Source organism: Myotis yumanensis, unplaced genomic scaffold (genome assembly GCF_028538775.1).
Source record: "Myotis yumanensis isolate MYYU_CA2020_CCGP unplaced genomic scaffold, mMyoYum1.0.hap1 SCAF_3, whole genome shotgun sequence".
Taxonomy (NCBI): domain Eukaryota; kingdom Metazoa; phylum Chordata; class Mammalia; order Chiroptera; family Vespertilionidae; genus Myotis; species Myotis yumanensis.
In genome coordinates, this window is record NW_027223754.1 from 25,783,357 (window position 1) to 25,804,235 (window position 20,879).

At 48.7% G+C, this 20,879-nt stretch overlaps 1 protein-coding gene and 1 pseudogene across 10 annotated transcripts in view; both read right to left on the minus strand.

Annotated features, from left to right (window-relative positions):
* Nucleotides 1-20,879, minus strand: part of ANK1 (ankyrin 1) — a 203,714-nt gene that overhangs the window by 8,452 nt on the left and 174,383 nt on the right. For 3 of the 10 annotated variants that reach the window (XM_070408458.1, XM_070408454.1, XM_070408453.1), the window contains 5 exons: nucleotides 10,043-10,601; nucleotides 6,770-7,067; nucleotides 1,724-1,807; nucleotides 567-707; nucleotides 175-307 (listed from right to left, as the gene is read on the minus strand). In XM_070408458.1, the coding sequence (XP_070264559.1) occupies nucleotides 209-307; nucleotides 567-707; nucleotides 1,724-1,807; nucleotides 6,770-7,067; nucleotides 10,043-10,601 (1,181 nt within the window). In that variant the 3' untranslated portion in view covers nucleotides 175-208. Of the gene's footprint in view, nucleotides 1-174; nucleotides 308-566; nucleotides 708-1,723; nucleotides 1,808-2,431; nucleotides 2,849-6,769; nucleotides 7,068-10,042; nucleotides 10,602-20,879 lie in introns of those variants that run through there. The other 7 variants (XM_070408457.1, XM_070408456.1, XM_070408459.1 and 4 more) reach the window with 6 other exon arrangements.
* LOC139006021 (large ribosomal subunit protein eL29 pseudogene) lies at nucleotides 14,691-15,869 on the minus strand (annotated as a pseudogene).

A 20,879-nucleotide genomic window follows, 5' to 3' on the forward strand; every position in this document is an offset into this window, starting at 1 on the left:
GCGAGTCAGAGACACAGTTGGAAGGTGGGGACGAGAATCCATGCCCCTGGACCACAGCAACGCTGCCACCCTGCACCATGCTGGGAGGGGTGGGTGAGATGTGAGCAGCCATCACCGGGCCCAGCCACTCCACAAAGACCAAGCCATGCAGAAAGGATGCAGAAAGACTGTTACCTCCAGAGAGGCCGTTTGAGGGGGGTGCTCGAGATCACTGCTTCCCCCTTTTCAGGCTTGCCCGCTTCACTATCTGAGCCCCCTTCCTGCCCTCTATCAGGTCCGGCTGCAGGCTATTCCCTCTCCGCTCCACCTGGAGACAGCAGCAGAGACAGAACACAGGACAGATCGCACAGAGAGACAGGCAACAAGTGGGCAAGAGAATGAAAGGCATCATCCAGAGGGGGTGGCAACACTGCCTCCCGGGGAGAGGAAGGCTCGAAGGGGAACCCAGACGGGTGAGCACAGCGCAGACTGGAACCCGAAGTGCCGGGCGCAGAGGCGAGCAGCAGGTACAGGTGCCGGGCCACTCGGAAGAGCGAGTGCCTCAGAGGCTGCGGCCACCACAGTACCTTGATGTGTCTCATAAAGTTATCAATATCAACTTCCATCTCCCCAGGATCTTCCGGGGGGCCCTCGACAATCACCTCCTCGTGCTCCTGGGTGTCATCGCCACCAGACGACTCTATCTGCCGAACAACTTTGCGGATGATCTGGAAAAGAGAGGGCGGGGAGAAAGGGCTGGCGAAGCCGTCAGGACGGAGCTCGAAAAGAGCGGGTTCCCAGGAATGAAGTTGGGGGAGAGGCAGCCTTTGTCCTTAAGTGGCAAGAACAGGGATGGGTCTCTCACTCCCAGCACTGTGTGGAAACACTCCAGTTGGACAGCCTCAGAGGGACTAGAATTTGCAGAGGGGTCTTAGCAGGTTTTCAATGACACGGTTGGACCATGCGTAACTTCTGTCTTAGCCCACTGCAATTCCTCTGCCTCTTGGTATGGAGGGCAGTTTACGCTGTCTGTCATACTTGTACACCTATGAGCTCCTGAGGGCAGAGGACATTTCCTTTTCAACTATGGTAATTCAATGCCATCTACCCATTCCCTTATTCATTCATCTAAGTAGTCTAGCAACTGTTTACTCTGCACCTACCATGTGCTAGGAGGGGGGGATGAAAACATAAACAAGCATGACCCCTGCCCGCACGAAGCTCGTGTGCTGAAGGACAGGCGGACATAAGGGGTCTGCTCCAATGTAGTGTGACAGAACCCTAGGGGAGCACATACGAGGTCTTCCCTTTGCTCCTTCTGCCAAAACCTAGCAGAGTGCCCAACCCTAGACAGGCAACTTCATGTCTACCGAATTAAAATCTGCTGCCAACTCAATGCATTTCCACATCCTTTTCATTTTAAGAGGCCAGTGATAGCCTGGGGACCACCATACTGCTGTCCTACAGCTATTTTCAGGGCTGGGCATCACAGGACTAGGTCTGGGCTGTTCCATGGGCCTCGGTTCTTCTGGAAGAGTGAGGCAGGAGCTCAGTTCAGGCTGAATCTGGGCAAAGTGGCTATGAGGAGTGTCACGTCCGGATCACGGAGGACAGGAGCCCATGGCACCTGAACTGTCCCAGCTGAGCCATGCTTACCCCTCTGAGAGGGAGGCGGGTCCATGGCCTGCCCTTTAGCCTTTGGCCTGCGTGCCTCCCCCTAGTTCAGGGGACTCTCTGCACCCACCTTTTTGGTGACAATGTTGCCCTGCTCATCTGTGAATTGTTCCTCAGTCACCTGCTCCCCTGGAATATTCTGAAGCTCACTCCCCTGCAATTAGAGAAAGGGAGAAAACTCAGGATTCATAAGCAGGAGTCTGGGAACAGGATTAGAGGATGAGGAGATAGAATAGCAGCAGCAGCAGCCACAGCCACAGTCCGACAAATCCCCACCCTGGCAGGAAACTCCAACGCAGCAGGTAGAGGCAGCCAAACCACCGGCTCCAAGTGCCCAGAGCTTTGTGTGCGGTCCCCACAATAGCACTGGGGAGCAGGCAAACAGGGCCGATTGTGCACGTTTCACGGAGAAGACTAAGAGGAAGTGAGGCACCTAATTTGCATTTCTACAGCACTTGACAGTGAAGAAGCCCTCCACAGACACCATCACACTGTGTGTAACTTGAGGACAGAGCAGGATGAGGCCGGCTGAATCCCAGAGATGAGCTTTGTCGGCCCTCGCTGAGGGGTGGCTCTGCTCCCAGGGCAGAGCCTGTCCCCTGAGGCCTTCCTGTCCCTTCTCTTCCAACACATCTCCTGACCTGGAGGCCGGCGCCTTGCCCCAGCTCGTCCCTACACATCCCTGCACTGTGCCCTCAGCCCGGCCTCCTGACCTTCTGGCCTCCGCACTCCCACCTCCAGCTCCAGGCCTGCCTTTTGCCTCCGGCCTGGCGATTACCTTGAAGAGGACCCGACGCCGGACCACCCTGGTGGAGATGGTCTCCTCGTCGTCACTCAGGCCCTCGTTCTCCCCCAGCTCCTTGTCCAGTTCCTGGTGGATGTGCTTCAGCACGAAGCACAGAGAGCCCTTAAAAATGTGCATCACGTTCTGACAGCTGACCAGGAAGAAGCTCAGGAGCACCAAGGTGACCAGGAGCTGGGTGATGAAAGTCCACATCCTCACCAGCCCGCCCTCCGGGCGCCAGTGGAGCCAGGGCTCTGGCCGCTGCAGGGGTGCAACCTCTCATTCTCCTCTTGGACCCCCGAGGCCTCCTGGGACCCCTCCCATCCTCGCTCCTCAGGCTCCCACTCTTTCTCTCCAGGCAGAACACCGACCGGCCCTTCACTGGAACTGCCCGCCTGAGTGTCCTGCTACTGAGCAGCCCCAGGCTCTACCCTCCTGCCTGGGTGACGTCAGGCTTTGATAATTTTAGCTTCCAACCCAGCTGCTGGGGCTGTCCAACGGGGCGAGAAGAAAGCCGGCAGGTGTGTGTGTCCCGGGCACTGGGAGCACATGTCAAAGTCACTGTGGGAGACCCCGCCCTGCCCCACCGAGAGCCTGAAGAGGGACACGGCCCCTCACCTTTCCTGCCTGCCCGCCCCCATGGAACTAGAGGCAGCTCTGCCCAGGAAAGCGTTCTCGTTCAGGGACTCCACAAAATAAATGTCTGGAGAGTAAGTGCCCGCAGTTACGCGTGTGTTTCCCTGGGCTGCTATTGCCTGATCAGAATGATGTTCTCCCCGTCTCATGGGGATGGGACCAGCTAGTACCCTGGAGGGTTAGGGGTTTATTTCAAAAATAGCGCTGGGATAAGTGATTTGCCCAGGCCCAGCGCAGCAGGGCCCAGCACAGGTGGCGGGGCTGTGCAGTTCCCATCAGCCTCTTCACCGGGCACAGCAACCCTAAATGTAAGCGTGTAACCGGCGTGTCTATTTCAGGCCTGTCCTCAAAGGCTCTTCCCATGCTGACTGTCAACGCCCGCCCACGAAGAGCAGGAACCACGCGCATTAAGCCCGTCTTTACAGAGCTGATTCACAAATGCGGCCGCACCAGCTGTGGCTGAAAGGAATTCACTTTTGGGATCAGGCTGTTCCTCCACGTGGCAGAGAGAACAAAGATCTGGGACACAGCACACTGACCTGACAACGCCCCCACTGTGGGGAGTTGGGGAAGCTGGGTGCCTCCTCTGGGCCTCAGTTTCCTCCTCCCTTAAAAGAGGGTGAATTGAAGTGCTCTCGAGAGTGCTGTGAAGACCACAGGGCTGTGAGTACCACCACTATCCTACCTAATAAAAGGCTAATATGAAAATCGACCGAACAGCTGAACAACCGGTCGCTATGACTTGCACTGACCACTAGGGGCAGATGCTCAACACAGGAGCTGCCCTCTGGTGGTCAGTGCGCTCTTACAGGTGGAGCGCTGCTCAGCCAGAAGCTGGGCTCATGGCTGGAGAGTTCAGCAGCAGTGGTGGGATCCTCTCCTGCCTTCGTGGCAGTGCTAAGGACCCCTTGGGGGACATCCCCTGAGGGGTCCCGGACTGTGAGAGGGCACAGGCCGGACTGAGGCCCCCCCCCCCCCGAGTGCACAAATTTTGTGCACTGGGCCTCTAGTCAATAATAACAGCAAACACTTTCACATACTAACTCAGGTTAGCCTTGCAATGATCCTACCATGCAGGCTCTATCACCTTCCACAGAGGAAAAGGAGGCACAGACAGGTTAAGGCACTTGCCTATGTGAAAGAGTAAGTAAACGAAGGAGTCAGATTTCAAACTCCCGCCTCGGCACAGCACTGCCTCATTTCAACAAGAAAGCACTGGGAAAATAGAAGCTACAGCATATCTGGTTTTGGCCCAGCCAAGAAGATTCCAATTCCAGGTATTTCCCCCCAGGTCCTCAGGGGAGGACTGGCTGGCTCACGATCATTTCAGGCCTGCCTCCCAAGCCCCCAATGATGAGGCATCTCTCTCTCTCTGTGTTTCTGTTCTCAGAGATTCACTGGAAATACTGGCAAATGGGTGCTTTGTAAACCGTCACCTTAAATGGACCTCGTGATCATCCCCTGGGTCCTGCCAGATGATTAAGACAACAGCTCATCCACACCATCCAATCCTGTCCTAAGCTGGGGAGGCGTTAGGAGTGTCTGCCCCCGCTTCTCCCCGCCCCCGGTAATGACACGCCCACTGGGAAAAAGGAGGAGGTCTGGCCTCTCCTGGTTCATCGTGTGACCCTGGACACACCCTAAGCCACTCTGGGCCTCAGTTTCCTCATTTATAAATGAGTCAGATGGACCAAATGACCTAGAGCAGTGGTTCTCAACCTTCCTAATGCCGCGACCCTTTAATACAGTTCCTCATGATGTGGTGACCCCCAGTTTCATTGTTACAAATTGGACATAATTAAAGCATAGTGATTCATCACAAAAACAATATGTAATTATATATGTGTTTTCCGATGGTCTTAGGCGACCCCTGTGAAAGGGTCGTTCGACCCCCAAAGGGGTCGAGACCCACAGGTTGGCGACCCACAGGTTGAGAACTGCTGACCTAGAGGGTTTCTCCCTTGATCCTCTGGGGTGATCCTGCTTTCTCCCCAGGCTTTCCCTCACCAAAGGCTGACTGCAGAGGAAAGGTGGAAAATATCGCTCCTGCAGTCTTTCTCTTTCCCCAGGAGTCCAGAGTCCAAACCTGGTTAAGAGCTCCTGTGCTCTGGGCTGAGCACTTGCTACTGGGAGCAGCAGCAGTGGGGACCAAGGAATAGCTCGATAGCAAAACGTGCACCGGGGTGGGCTGGGGTTAAAAATGGACGCAGCCGCCTGTCCTGTCCGAGGCACATACTTGGCAAGGACGCATTCTAAATAAAACCCGATTAATTCCTAGCAGCTCTTGGCCGTCGGCAGCCTGGGACCATTGTGGAGCCAGTGCGCGGCCTGCGGTCCTCAGGGTGCCTGTGGGCACTGGTTTCAGGTAGGAGCACAGGAAGAGAAGAAAGCAGCAGGAGGGACCAGGAGGAAGGAGGCGGCTCCTGGGTGAGGAAACAGTGCTGACTGAACAGTAAGAAGCCAAAGGAGACACAGAACACACGCTCATGCACACATTAAAAATACATGGGCACAGACCAGCAACGCCAATTTCATAAGAACCTGTACATTTAAAAAAGACACATTAATAAAATATCTGGAATTTGCCTCAAAATAATCTGGGGGAGGTGGGAGAGAGTGGATGGGGGTTCAGATGAAACAAGATTGGCCATGAGTAGGTAATTGTGCAGCCTGGGTGGTGTGTGCATGGAGAGTTAATATGATATTCTGTCTGTTTTTGTATTTATTTGCAGTTCTTCATAATAAAACTTTTTTTCAAAAAACACATTAATTCCTGGCTGGTATGGCTCAGTGAGTGTCAACCTATAAACCAGGAGGTCATGGTTTGATTCCTGGTCAGGGCACATGCCCGGGTTGCGGGCTCCATCCCCAGTGTGGGGCATGCAGGAGGCAGCCGATCGATGATTCTCTCTCATCATTGATGTTTCTATCTCTCTCTTCCTCTCCCTTCCTCTCTGAAATCAATAAAAATATACCTAAACAAACAAACAAACAAACAAAAACCACATTAAAGTGGATGCCTGTAGGAATGAGGAGGGGCAAGAAAGTGGGAATGGAGCATGAAGATAAAAGTGAAGAAACAAAAAAAGTACAGTAGGACAAACTGAAAGGGATGGAAGGAGGGAGAGCTGATGGAGGATGAGGCCAGGGAACCAGAATTCCCCCTGGGTGAACCTCGGCGATAATCCATTCACTCCTCGTTTACCAGTGAGGAAACCAAGGTACCAAGAAGAGAGGGGCTTGTCCACAGCCACGCAGACCATGGTTGGACCAGTTAGCCCAACACCCAGCTCTAAGCCCTTTCTAAAACATGACGAAAAGAGAAAACAAGACCCATGGCTTTCGAGTCAGCCAGACTGGACTCAAAGCCCACTTCTGACCCTGTGACCTTGGGCGAGTTGCTCAACCATCAGCTGCAGATGGGAATCACCTCTGGGAGCCTGGCAGTTGTGAGGATGATGACAGCACAGGCTGTGCCTGAACGCTCAGGAGCTCCACACAGGTCAGCCCCTCCCTTCCCTCAGTAGGAGTCAAGGAGGCAGACAGGTAGACCAAGACCAAGGAAGCTTCTAGAGAAAGTGAAGCCACCGCCACAATGCTTAAAGCAAATAAACATGCTCGGCTCTGGGCTGAGTGAAGAGGAGGTGGCCTGGTGCTGGGACAGGCATCAGCAGACCCCTCCCTGCGGGCTCTCACCTTTACCAGCTGGGAGAAGGTGCTCTCTGCCTCCTGCACCCGCTCTCGGTGGTCTTGTCGTCTTCGTTCCCAGTCAGCCTGCAGGCTCTCGGCCTCGGGCTGCTCTGGCTGCAAGTGCTCAGTCGTAGACACCAGGACCTTCTCATACTCCCGAGACCCACTGGGCTCCAGCCCTTTGACGGTGGTGACGGTTCTCTGGAATGAGTGTGGGCCTCGCGTGACCTCCTCTTGCCAGGAACCTTGTGCAGCATCTTGCAGGTACGAGACAATGGAGCCTTCCCCATCCCAGTCCTGCAGTCTGGGGTCCCGGAAGAGAGAAAGGACACCTGGTCACCCTTCAGTCTCTGCTCTTTGAGATACCCTCCCCCTCCAGAGTCCTGGCTCACCCAGGACACATCCTATACAGCTCACCCGAGGAACAGGAGAGTGTGAGCAAATCATATAGCTGACTGCCCTGTCCAGACAGGTACAAGTGGGCCATCCATGCTGTCCAGGTGGGGAGGGCCATGGGTACCAGTGGCATTGGTGCCCTCCCTTTGAGTGGACGGCCCCACTCTGGGCTCCCAAGGCACTAGGCTCACACCAAAGATCCAGTCATGGGGCCTCCACACCCATCACGTTTCCTACCTCCCTTCCAGCCCTCCAGGCCACCTGCACTCAACAGTCCTCATCTCTGTGCTCACCTGAAAGGCAGTCACTCCCTCCCCCTGGAAACACACTCTTCTGTGGCCCCCGGGACACCCCATTTGCCTGGTTTCCCCCCACTCTCTGGCCTCTCCTTTTCCATGTCCTTTGTTGGTTCTTCCTAATTTCCCTGACTTCTGAACATTGGAGCACCCAAGGCTCCATTCTCAGACCTCATCTACATCTACTTCCTAAAGGAGCGCGCTCAGGCCATGGCTTTACACCCCATCCGCATGCTGCTCATGCCCAGGTGCCTGTCTCCAGCACCACCTCCTCGAACTGCAGGTGGGAAACGGCCTCCTTAACATCTCTCCTCCGGATTCCTAACAGGGACCCTGAGGACACGGTCAGACCAGTTCCGCCCAGTCTTCCCCAGTCTGTGGTAAAGGGCACCTTCATCCTTTCAGTTGTGAGGTCAAGGACACTGGTGAGCTCTTTGACTTCCGTTTCTCACACCCCACGTCTTATTTGTAAGCAAACCCCTTTTGGCTCAACTTTCAAAATATACGCTGAGCATAGCCACTTCTTGCCACCACCACGGCTACCATGTTGGTCCACATCACCAACACTGGCCTCCTCGCTCATCTCCCTGTTTCTACCCTTGGCCATGTCAGGCTGCTGTCAAGGCATCTGTTAGGTCACCTCACTCCTCTGCTCAGAACCCTCCAATGGCCCTGCATTCCTCCCAGTAAATGCCCAAGTCTTTCTATGAGCCTCAGGGCCTGACACATCTGGCCTCATTACCTCCCCGACCCCATCTTCCTTGATCTACGGTAGGCACAGAGGCCTCCTCATTGTCCCTTACCTGTGCCGGGCATGCCTGCTTCAAGGCCTCTGCACTAGCTGGGCCTTCGGCTGGATGTCACCCCTAATTCCTTTAAGTCTTTATTCCAACGTCACTCTCCCAGGCTTCCCTGGCCACCTTATCTATAATTCCAACCACCCCTTCTCCCCCTGCCCCCCACACCTTCTGCTCCCATTCTCTGCTTTATTTTTCTTTTTAGCACTTAATATCTAGCATTTCTCTTTTAATTTTATTTACTTTATCTTGTTTACCATCAGTTACTCCGTTAGAATATAAACTTCTTACAAATAGCGACTGTTTTGTTCAGTGCCGTATCCCCAGTACCTAGGCATTTTTTATAAATGCGTGGCACATAGTAGGCACTCAAGACATATTGCTGAGTGAGTGAACAAAATTCATCCCCATCAGAGGGCTGACCAAGGTCCCAGAGCCACACTGTAACATCCTGAGGCCCAGCGTCCAGGCCTTCTGGTTCCTCATCTGGTGACCCCGCTGTGGCCACGGTGCAGAGGCCAGCACACAGCTAAGTGTTCAATCAATGCTGTTGGGTGAATGGCCATCAGGGTTGTTGGAAGATGGCCTTGCTCACAGGAAAGCCAGTATTTCACTTTGAACCCTCACAGGCTCAGTCTGTCCAATTCTCCCCCTCCCCCTACTCAAAGGATTAGTTTGGGAACTAAATAAATCCTTGCATCTTCTAAACAACCTTCCTCTCCCTCCTCCAATGGTATTTGGGCCACACTGAGTGGACCCTGGGGACTGGCCAGTCAGCTCCACATTTTGAGTGGAGCAGTGTGGACGGGAAGGGGACATGAGAACAGGTTTCCCACGGCCTGGCCGGGCCTGAGCTCCTTGGGTGGCCGCAGCCTTCTGGAACATATAAACTGTGTCCTTGCTTTAGGGGGAATTGAGGAAGCACAGTGACATGGAAGAAACAGCTGCGGCCGCTTGTTTCCTGTGCCAGCCAGTCCAGGAGGGCCAACGTGAGACCCGCCCCATGCCTGTCTCCTCTCTCCGTCTCGCCGCGAGCCCCCTCAGCACTCGGAGCACCGGGAGTGTGGTGTCCACGGTGTGGCTGTGAGCTCTCTGTGTCTGAGGGCTCTCTGGGTCCCCGAGGTGCACAAGGCCCTTCTGCCCGAACTGCCACTGATGCTTCCCTGCTGCTGGCACAGCACCAGGCCTTCTAGTCACAGGGAGCTTGGTGAGGAGTCACCCACAAGAACGGCCAGCTCTGACAGCTGAAAGCTCTGTCCTGCCCTAGATAAACCCACCAGCCTCACTGTTTCAAAAAGGTAAAGGAGAAAGGGCACCATTATCAGCTCTGTCACACGCAAGCTGTGTGACCACACGAATGACTTCCCGGGCCCTGGGGCTTGTAGGTTTCTAAATATGGTCTTCAACGATAAGCACTCCGCAGTGATAGGGGCCCAGGCACCCAGCCCCAGCTGCACTTAGAGGCGTGGTTCCTCCAAGCCTAGAACCTCTCTCCTAAGTGTGCTCCCCCATCCCAACACCCTAAGCCTCTCTCCTGCGGGCCACAGCCAGGGGTGTCTTGGGGAGGAATGGCCTTCGCAGACCACAGTTCCATTCTCACAGGACAGGGGTCAGACTGAGCTCTGGGCGGCTTCGGAGGCCAGCTGGTGATACTGAATGGATTTGTCCCAGGACGTTTAGAACACAGAGTCAGGGTGGGCAGCAGCACCCAAGCATTCAATGCCAGGCACAATGTCACCCGGAAACCCAGGACGAGGAAAGGCACCCCACCCCGGTAGCCCAGCCCTTACCTGTCCTGGCTTGTCTCCATCACCCGACTCACAGTGGGGGATTCTGTGATGCGGGCTTGCACCCTCTGCTGGCCTGAAACAAGAGACACTTCATTCTCTGAGTCCTGCCCTGCACCTGTCGAGTCCTCCTGCCTCTTATGACCTGGCAGCTTCTCTTCTGACCTCTGACCTTCCTCCTGGTCAAGCAAATCGATAAGGCCATTTGTGGCATCTGAATCCACTGTGTCATCCTCCACAAGGTCCAGAGAGCCCAGCGTGGGGCCCTGGGTTCCCTCGGAGAACGCCCCCTCCAGCTTCCACTCGTGGCCGGTGGCGTCAGAGTCCTCGGCCTTGCTGCACTCCAGAGAGGAGTCCTCAGCAGTGACCAGAGAGGGTGTGAGGCCCGCGGACCACACCTGCATGTCAGACATCTCCAGCATGGCGTCATGCTCCGTGGCCGCCAAGGGGATGGCGTCTATGACGGCCACCTCGTTCCAGTACTGGTCTGCACGCAGCGGAGAGGGAAGCGCGTAGTGCAGGGAGGCAGGGGACAGCAGCTCGTCCTGCAGCGAGGAGTAACCTGGATGGGCAGACAGAGGGCAACATGCTCCAGAAGCGATTTTTGTCACACACGCTCACGTGCAAGTCCACGCGCGCACACACACACACGGCCACGGCCACGGCCACAGAGAGGCATGCACATTCCGGGCGAGGGGCTTTCCAAGCTCAAACTCCATTGCTCAGGGCTTGTGGCTGCTGCCCAGAGCACCTGGGCAGGAGAAACAAGGCTCTGGTTTGGGTGGGGGCAGCCAGGGAGAGGGGCAAAGAGGAGGGCGCCTTTGCTGGACGGCAAAGAGAACGGAATTCCTTTCCAGCTCAGGGCTAGATCAAGAAGCCTTGATCCAAAGGACTTGTGTTCCAATCTGTCTCCAATGGAGGAAAACCCCACTTCTCCATGGCTAGGCAGAAAGAAATGTTGTTCTTTCTTTGCTCAAAACGTCCCTTTAGCACAGTCCTTGGAGTCTCTGTCAGGAATGTGTCTTAAAGGGAGGGAGCAGCCCACCCAGGTCCAGGGTCAGAAACCGAGCTGCAGTGGAGGGGTTTAGTGGGCACACTGGACACCCACAGGCCTCGGTGCAGTGCTCAAATGGGAAATCATTTGGTTTGGGATGAAGTAACTTTTCCTCACGTTGCCAAATGGTTCTGGCAACTTGAATAATCTCAAGAGATGAAAGGGAGGACTCTCAGGGTTCAAAACAGGGTCCAGGAGGCACCAGGCAGATCAGCTGCCAGCTCAGTTCTCTGCCCTGAGCTCCTTGCCTGCAGGCCCTGAGTTGTGTTCCAGCTCCTGGTCAGCAGTGAGCAGGTGGGACCGGAGCCAGCTGGCTCAGGACACTGTGCACGGTACCCTGGTCAGCACAGCCTGTTCTTAACGTCTGTTCCTTCCTGTCTGGCTCGGCCAGGAGTCCCTGCTAGTTTTCTGATTGGCTTTCGTATTGGTTCCCTGATGTTCAGAAATGACTAGGAGCCCAAGTGAGTGGCACGTGTAAATGTGTGAGAACCTGTGTGCCAGCTGAATGAGCACTGTCCTGTCAGGCGGCTCCTCTAGCCAGGAATGGGGAGTCCCTGTGAAAAGGGGACAGAGGGCCTCCGACTCCCCTTCAGAGCAGGTGCCAATCTGTGGGTGGGAGAAGGAGCTAGAAGATTCTCCATTTGGCTCAGCTTGTCTGGGGAACTAGGGAGTGTACCTACAGCTTCTGAAGACCCAACAGAGTCAAAGGGAGGACCTGGGTTTGGTGGCGCTGCCCCCTGCAGAGTACCTTGCTAGATACTCTAAGCTGGTGTCCAGGCTCTTCATTCTGCCGTTCATCCCGCACCCTGACCCCATCCCCCGCATCAGGCTCTTTCCTGGGCTGGGCCTTTCTTTAGCCAAATGGGCCCTCCTGATTCCCAGCTCTGGGCCTCAGCTGCTCCCAGCCCTTCTCTCCTTCTGACAATACCATCTCCAGCTACCCTCATTCACTTGTTCAACAAAACATATTAATTAAGGTCCAATTACAAGCCTTGTACCAGGCTAAAGGGTTGGGGATTGCAAACACACAGCACACACAAACAAGGTTCTCTTTGTCCTCTTTTTCATGATGTTTTCCCAACGACTTCCATTCACGTTGATTTTCCCCTCTTTGAACCCAGCCATGTTCCCCACTCAGCTGCTCATGAACTGTGCACTCTTTGAGGGCAGAGATGGTGTCTACCTTTTCCTCCCACGTGCCTAGACCGGATTGGGAATTTATTGGCTCCAAAGACTCTCTGGGTGTGTGAGGGGGACACCGAACAGGAACAGGTGACCTTGTCCATATTCTAGCATTTACATGTCTCAATGAGCCAAGAACCATGCTATGTGATTGACACACATCTTCTCTTAATCTTCCCAGGAGAGTTTTCTTCCTGACTGACCGCTACAAGTCTGTGTGGTTCTAGGTCTCAACATTAGGAGGAGGAGAAAGAAACCATGAGGTGATGGGGTGGCCGGTGGGTAGGGTTGTGCAGTGGCAGAGACTAAGGGACTCTCCTTTCAGATCTGACCAAACTAGGAACAGAGATGTGGGAGAGTAAGAGAAATGGGTGGGTCAAATATTACCACGTTATGAACTGCAAGTCACTGTATGTGAATCTGTGACCTAAGGAATTGGGAAGCCAGGGGCAATGGCTTCAAACCCTCCAAAGAAATCTCTCCAGATATATGCAAGCAGGGCACTTTAGATTCAGGTAATTACTTTTCTTCTTGTTATTTTGAAAGCGTTATTATATTTTATTACTACTGGAGCATCTATTTTGTATAAAAGATATCTAACATGTTATTTTAAATTATTATTACAACAACTCTACAAGGAAAGTAATATTATTCCTACTTTATACATTAGGAAACTAGAGGTGCAGCGACTTGCTTAAGGCACAGTTGGTCAGAGTGGTCTTTTCACTAGAATCTGCCATTAATATATATATATATATATATATATATATATATATATATATATATATATAATTTTTTTTTAAATGCTCACTCGAGGATATTTTTTCCATTGATTTTTAAAGAAAGTGAAAGGGAGGGAGGAGGGGGGTAGTTAGAGACAAAGAAAAACATCCATATGAAAGGGACACTTTGACTGGTTCCCTCCTGCACAAGTTGAGGCCAGGAATAGAATCTGCAACCAAGGTACGTGCCCTTGACCAGGAATCAAACTCATGACCCTTTGGTCTGGGGGCCAATTCTCTAACCACTGAGCAACCAGCCAGGGCCCATTAATATCTTTTAAAGATATCTTTATTGAGGAACAGTAGAAATACAATAAATGCACATACAGGGTAGGGCAAAGGTAGGCTTACAGTTGTTTGTATGGAGGAAGACATGCAGGTTATGATTATTACAACAGCTTTATGAACTCTGTATTTTGCATACTAACAATTGTAAACCTCCTTTTGCTCCACCTTGTGTTTATTTACTTATTTATTGATTATTTCAGAGAGGAAGGGAGAGGGAGAGAAAGATAGAAACATCAATGATGAGAATCACTGATTGGCTGCCTCCTGCATGACCCCCACTGGGCACTGAGCCTGCCACCTAGGCATGTTCCCTTACTGGAAATCGAACCATGACCTCTTGGTTCATAGGTCGACGCTCAACCACTGAGCCACGCCGGCCAGGCCCCACCCTGTATTTAAAGTAGATAATTTTATAGGCTCTGACATAGGTATACACCCCTGAAACCATCATGCAGAGAGGAACACCCATCATTCCTGAAAGGTTTCCTCATGCTTCATAATCTTTTCTTTCACCACTCCATTTCTAGGTAACTACTGATCTGCTTTCTGTTACTATAGTTTGGATTCCTTGAATTTTATATAAATGGAATTATACAGTGTGCACTCTTTTTTTGTCTGGCTTTTCACTCAACTTAATAGTTGGGTATAATCCATATTGTTACATGAATTGATGATTTTTGCATTTTTATTGCTAAGCTGTATTCCATTGGATGGATAGACTACAGTTTGCTAATGGACATTTGGGGTTTCCAACATGGGGCTATTACAAATAAAGCTGCTTGCCTGTGTGGACATACACTGTCTTTACTTTGTGGAAATCCTTAGGGGTGGAATGGCTGGGTCATATGGTATATGTTTAACTTTTCAAGAAACAACCAAAGTGTTTTCCAAAGTGGCTGTCCAGTTTTACATTCCCACCAGCAGTGTATGAAAGTTCCAGTTCCTCCACATCCTTGTCAACACTTGGTATGGTCAGTCTTTTTCATTTTATTCTTATGGGTAGTGATATTTCCTGGTAATTTTAATTTGTATCTTCCTAATGTTGAGAATCTTTCCATGCACTTATTTGCCATCTGAACATTTTATGGATTAAGTATCTGTCCATTCTAAAATTTGGGTTGTTTGTTTTCTTATTGTGAGTTCTGAGAGTTCTTTATATATTCTGGATACAGGACTTATATCAGATTTGCCAATATTTTCTCCCAGTCTGTGCCTGGTCTTTTCATTTTCTTCACAGGGTACATTGCAGAGAAGAAGTTTTGATGAAGTTCAAATGATCAATTTGTTCTTTTATGGATTGTGCTTTCGGTGTTCTATCTAAGAAATCATTGTCTTACCCAAGGTCATTAAGGTTTTCTTTTATGTTTTCATCTAGAAATTTTATAGTTTTATGTTTCTATAAATTTTTATATAGGTTTTAGACTTAATTTATAATCCATTTCAAGTTATTTTTTTGTACATGGTGCAAAGTATAAATCCAAGTTCATTTTTGCATATGGATATCCAATTGGTCCAGTACCACTTGTTGCAAACAGTTTCCTTTCTCTATTAAATTGCTTTTGCATCTTTGTAAAGATCAGTCGTTCATACACATGTGGTTCTGTTTCTGGATTCTATTCTGTTCCACTGATTATCTTTTTTTCTTTTTTTGATTCTGCCGCAGGTTTATTTGTACAAACAGCACAGGAGGACAGAAGCACCATGCAGACAGCAGCCTAGGGGTTCCACCAGTCCTTCCGTCCTCACATCGGCAGACAGAGGCCTCTACTGTGGAGCCTTCTTGGGGGTCTGGGCACCCTTGGGAGCGGGAGCCTGGGCACTTTTGGGGGCAAGAGCCTGAGCCCCTTTGGGAGCCTGAGCTGCAGCCGCACCTGTAGCCTGGGGCTTGGTTTCTGCCTTGGCCTTGGTCTTTGGCTGGCAGAGCCTGAGCCCCTTGGCAATGTGGGCATGAGTACGTTTCCCAAGCTTGGGGTGAGCGATGTAGGCAAGTTGACTGAGTTTGCGGCTGCCGCCCTTTGGGATATTGGGCCTGGGCTCCTTGGGCTTGACCAGGGCCTTGATGGCCTCAGCGTGAGTGTTCATGGCCTTGGCATTGGCTTGCATCTTCTTCAGGCCCTTCTTGTTTTGCTTCTTGGCAAAGCGCATGTTCCTTAGGAACTTGGGGTCTACCCCCTTAAGAGATTCGTATCTTTGTGATGGGGTTTCTTGATGCCGTTTCTGTGCCATTTTCGGGACTGGTTGTGTGTGGTGTGGTTCTTGGACTTGGCCATCTCTGCACAGAAGCCCGCGACTCCCGAGGCGCCAGGGACCAGAAGAGAAAATGATTATTTATCTTTATGACAATACCACCCTGTACTGATTACCGTAGCGTTGTAATAAATCTTGAAGTCAGGTAATATGAGTCCAAATTTGTTCATTCCCCCCACTCTGTTCATTCTTCAGGTCTTTTCATGTGAATTTTAGAACTACTTTGTCAATTTCTGGGGGAAAAAGCATATTGGGATCTTGATTGACATTGCATCAAATACATAGATCATTTTGAGAGCATTGACAATATCAAGTCTACTGGTCCATCATCAAGGTGTACCTCTACCTTTATTTAAGCCTTCTTCAATTCCTCTCAGAAATGTTTTGTAGTTTTCAATGTGTAAGTCTTTCACATTTTTCATCAGATATATCTCCAAGTATTTCAATTTTTTCAATGCTATTGTAAATAGTATTCTTTTATAGTTGTTCATTGCTAGTATATAAATTCAACTGATTTTATATCTTGAAATTGTATCTTGCAAGCTTATTTATCCATCACTTCTTGTAGATTCCACTAGGTTTTTTTATACATGTGATCTTGTTGTCTGAGTAAATGGTTTACTTCTTCCTTTCCAATGTGGTTGCCATTTATTTCTCTTACTTGCCCTATTGTACTGGCTAGCACCCCTAATAAATGTTGAACAGAAGCAGTAAGAGTACACATCATTGTCTTGTAACTGAACTTAGAGTCAAAGCATTCATCATAAAGTGTAAGGTTAGCTTTAGGTTTTTTTGTAGATGCCCTTCATCAGGTTGAATGCATTCTTTTCTATTCCTACTTTGCCGAGAGGTTTTTTGGTTTTTAATCAGGAATGGATGTTGGATTTGTCAAATTCTTGTTCTATATCTATTATGATGATCATATGGTTGTTGTTTTATTACTTTGTTAATATGATGAATTATATTGATTTATTACATGATCTCTATTCTTTTAAATTTGTTAAGGTGTGTTATATGGCCCAGAAGGCAGTTTTCTTGGCAAATGTTCCATGTGAGCTTGAGAAGAATGTATATTGTGCTATGGTTGGGTTGTTTCGTCTTCTAGGAGAAATTGACCTCTTTATTGTTATGTAACACCCTTCTTTATCCCTAACTTTACTTGTTTTGAAGTCTGCTCTGTCTGAAATTAATATAACTATTCCTGCTTTCTTTTGATTAGTGTTAGCATGGTATATTTTTCATCATCCATTCACTTTTAATTTGTATGTGTCTTTATATTTAAAGTGGGTTTCGTGTAGGTAATAATTGAGTTGTGTTTTTTGATCCACTCTGACAATCTCTATCTTTTAATTGATGCATTTAGACCATTGACACTCAAGTGATCATCTATATATTTGGATTAATATCTACCATATTTATTATTGTTTTCTATTTGTTGTCCTCGTTCTTTGTTCCTATTTTTGTCTTCCACTCTTTTCAAAAAAAGTCAAAACTTTTGTGATTTTGAGTATTTTATATGAATCAATTTCTCCCCTTCCCTAGAATATTGGTTATGCTTTTTTTAAAAACTTGTTTTAAACAATTGCCTTAGAGTTTGCAACATACATTTCCAAGTAATACAAGTCTACTTTCAAATAACACCATACCACTTCATGGGCAATGTGAATATCTTATAATAACATAACAATCTTATTTCTTCCCTCCTGTTCCCTCTATCATAGATGTCTGCTGTCATTCGTCATTCATTTTGCTTATATATAAGCATAAATAAATACATTGCTGCTATTATTTTGAACAAGCTTATCCTATAGATCAACTAAGAATAAGAAAAATAAAAGTTTTTATTTTATCTTTACTTAATCCTTCTTTGATGTTCTTCCTTACTCTATGTAGATTTGAGTTTCTGATCTGTATTATTTTCTTTCTCTCCAAAGAACTTACTTTAATATTTTTTTTGCAAGACAGGCCTGCTGGCAAAATATTCCCTCAATTTTTGTTTGTATTAGTATTTACTTCTTCACTTTTTCAGGATAATTTTTCAGGATACAGGATTCTAGATTGCTGTGGTTTTTTTTCCTCTTTACACTTTAAATATTTCACTCCACTTTCTCCTTGTTTTCAGGGCTTCTGAAGAGACATCTAATTAGAAAATAATGTATTTATCCTGTCTGTTATCCTTTTCCTTTGGCCTGAAGGGCTTTTGTTTTTCCCTTTAACATTGCTTGTAGCATGGCTCTCCTGATGAATTCTTTCAGCTTTTGTAAGTCTGGAAAAGTTTCTTTTGCCTTCAGTTTTAGAAGTTATTTTTGTTGGGTACAAAATTCTAGGTTACCTTAGAGATGTTCTTTAAAAATGTTGCTCCACTGTCTTCTCATTTATTTCCAACGGGAAACCTGGTATTCTTTGTTCATTTTTACATACTGTGGTTTTTGTTTTTGTTTTTTTGGCTGCTTTTAAGATTTTATAACTGGTTTTGACCAATTTGTCTAAAATATGCCTTGGCATAGTTGCTTTCATGTTTCTTGTGCATGTGGTTCATTGAATTCCTTGGATCTGTGTATTTATAGCTTTCATCAAATTTGGAAAAATTTCAGCCATTATTTCTTGAAATACTTTTTCACTCAGTTCTCTGTTGGGAATTCTAATTTCACAGATATAAGGTCACTTGAAATTGTCACATAGCTCATTGATTTTTTAAAATTTTCTTTTCTTTCTGTGTTCCATTTTGGAGAGTTTCTATTACTATGTAGTCAAATCCAGTAATCTTTTCTTCTGTAATGTCTAATCCTACCTGGTGTATTTTTAATCCTACACATTATAGTTTTATCTCTAGAAGATTGGTTAGGATCATTTAAAAATATCTTCTATGTCTCTACTTGATGTTTTGAATCTTAAAATACAGTTATAGTAACTACTTGACCAGTCTTGTCTGCTAATTCTGACATCTGTGTCAGTTTGGGTCAGTTTCAATTGATTGATTTTTTTCCTCCTCATTATGAGTCATGCTTTCCTGCCTCTTTGTATGTCTGATAATCTTTAATTGAATGTCAGACATTATGAATTTTTTCTTTTTTGGTGCTGGATATTTCCATATTCTCATAAATATTCCCAAGCTTTGTTTTTTGTGCAGTTAGGTTACTTGGAAATAGTTTGATCCTTTTTAATTTTACTTATAAGATTGATTAGGCAGGGGTGGAGCACTGCTATTCTCCATTTCTGAGAAGAACCTTTCTTTGTTCCCTATGCAATGCCTGTGAGAGATCCGTCTGCCTGTTGGGTACAGCTGATTATACTCAACCAAAACTTCCAGAGGCAATCTCTTCAGATCTCCAGAGTTCTCTGTGCAGCTTTCTCTTCCCTGGTAATCTATCTTGGGACCTCTAGCTGCCTTAGTCTCCCTGGACTCTCAGCAACCTCTCCTCAATCCAGGAAGTCCTCTTGGATTTCTCTTCCCTATGCCATGACCTAGAAACTAGCAGTAGGGTTCACTTTGTGTATTTCCAGGTCTCATGGATCACTGCCCTTTATTGCCTGATGTCCAATGTCTTGAAAACGTTTACTTCGTATATTTTGTCCATTCGGGGGCTGTTTTAAACAGGAGGGTATATTCAGTACCAGTTACCTCCTCTTGGCCAGATGTGAAGTGCATCTTAAACAGCCCCTCAGATATGGCCAGATGAACATTCTGTCATTCCTGGGACTCTCAGTAAGTCTTGATGAAGACTGGGAGATGGTAGCTCTACTGGCCACAGAATACCTAAGGCTCATTCCTGGGTATTCTTTGAGACTTTTCCACCTTAAAACTCCATGGTGTTCACTTAAATGAAAATGTCTGTGAAGAGAACTAATTCATGCACACCCTCTCGCGTCTTGTGTTTATCCTGGAGCCCTTCCCCTGGTAAAAGCATTTAGAGGATACACCTCACTGCTCCCTTTCAGTCTTCAGAGGACCCCACTGGTCCACCCACAGCCCCACAAGCCTGGATCTGAGGCTGTAGGTGGCCATACTCAGGGCTGGTGGGGATTACTACTAAGTCAGAGCAATGTTCTTTAAGGCCTGAGCACAGCCTCATAAGGAACATCTCACAGGTGGCACCCAGACCATAATAAGGTCTGCTGAGTTCCCTGGGTTGCATTTCAGGTGTGTCTGTCTCTCTAGGAGTCTCATGCGACGCTGCCATACCTTAGTCACCAGCACATCCTTCAGTCTAGAGGCCTCTCCTTTGGGTTGCTTGTTGGGGGAACCAGGTAAAAGGCAACCATACAGACTGCTTTTGGACAGAGGACAGTCCAGGGGCCCCTCCCCAGGTCTCTCCTCATCTCAGCTTATCATGTGGGACTCTGCTTATCTGGATGTAATGATTATCCTGTTAATGTCAGTAGCAAGCTAGACGAGGAGCGGACAGACACCCTGACCTCAGGAGCCAAATTCAGCAGTTGTATTTTTTAAAAAGTTGATAGAAATAAAACACATTTGATTTCTAAGAAGACATTCCTATATGTTCAATTTATCAAACCAAATGGAGCTGACAAGTGTGGGTGTGAGGTGTCCATTTTTTCCTTTCATAGAAGAAATGTTTTATTTTTAAGGAACATGCTATTTTCCCCTGCTCTTAGGTAATCTTTGTCTACACATTTATTACCCAAGAGCCTGCGTTGCCCCCCTCTTGTGTAGGGGAAGCAAGTGGCCTGTTGGTTTCAGCCCCCTTCTGCTTCGGCCAGTCCAGGTACAGATGGCAAGAGGAGCCAGGAAGGCAGGAAAACAGACCTCAGGTTCCTATTCCCCTGACACCAAGGGAGCAACCAATCCCCGCCCTTAGTCCCCATGGCTTCATAAGGAGACTCAGAGAAGCAGAGAAACAAAGTCAAGCACAAGGAGGCCAGGTTTGACCGTGAGCATCCGTGCAGAGGGCTGGGCTGGCCTCAGGACAAGCCATCACTGCTCCTGCCCAGGAGAAAGCCAGAGCAACTGCAGGAGGCTGCTGTCTCCCAACCTTCTACCTCTGACCCTCCTGCTCCTTCTTTCCAAGCCAGAAGGGCACCCAGATGTGGGGTGGTCTTCCTGGGACAGGGAAGAAGGTAGGAAAAACAAACAAAAGCCAATGCCGGTGCCCAGAGAGGCAGAAGGGACCATGCTGGGAGTCAGTTTCTGAGTGTCTGCTCAGGCCCTGGCAGGGGTGTGCATGCAGGGCACACAGCCTGTGCCTGTCAGGAGACCTGCTGGAAGAGGGGGTTCTGGAGGGGTGATGAGTTTGGACAGAGAAGCCAGGAAGCACAGAAACATTCA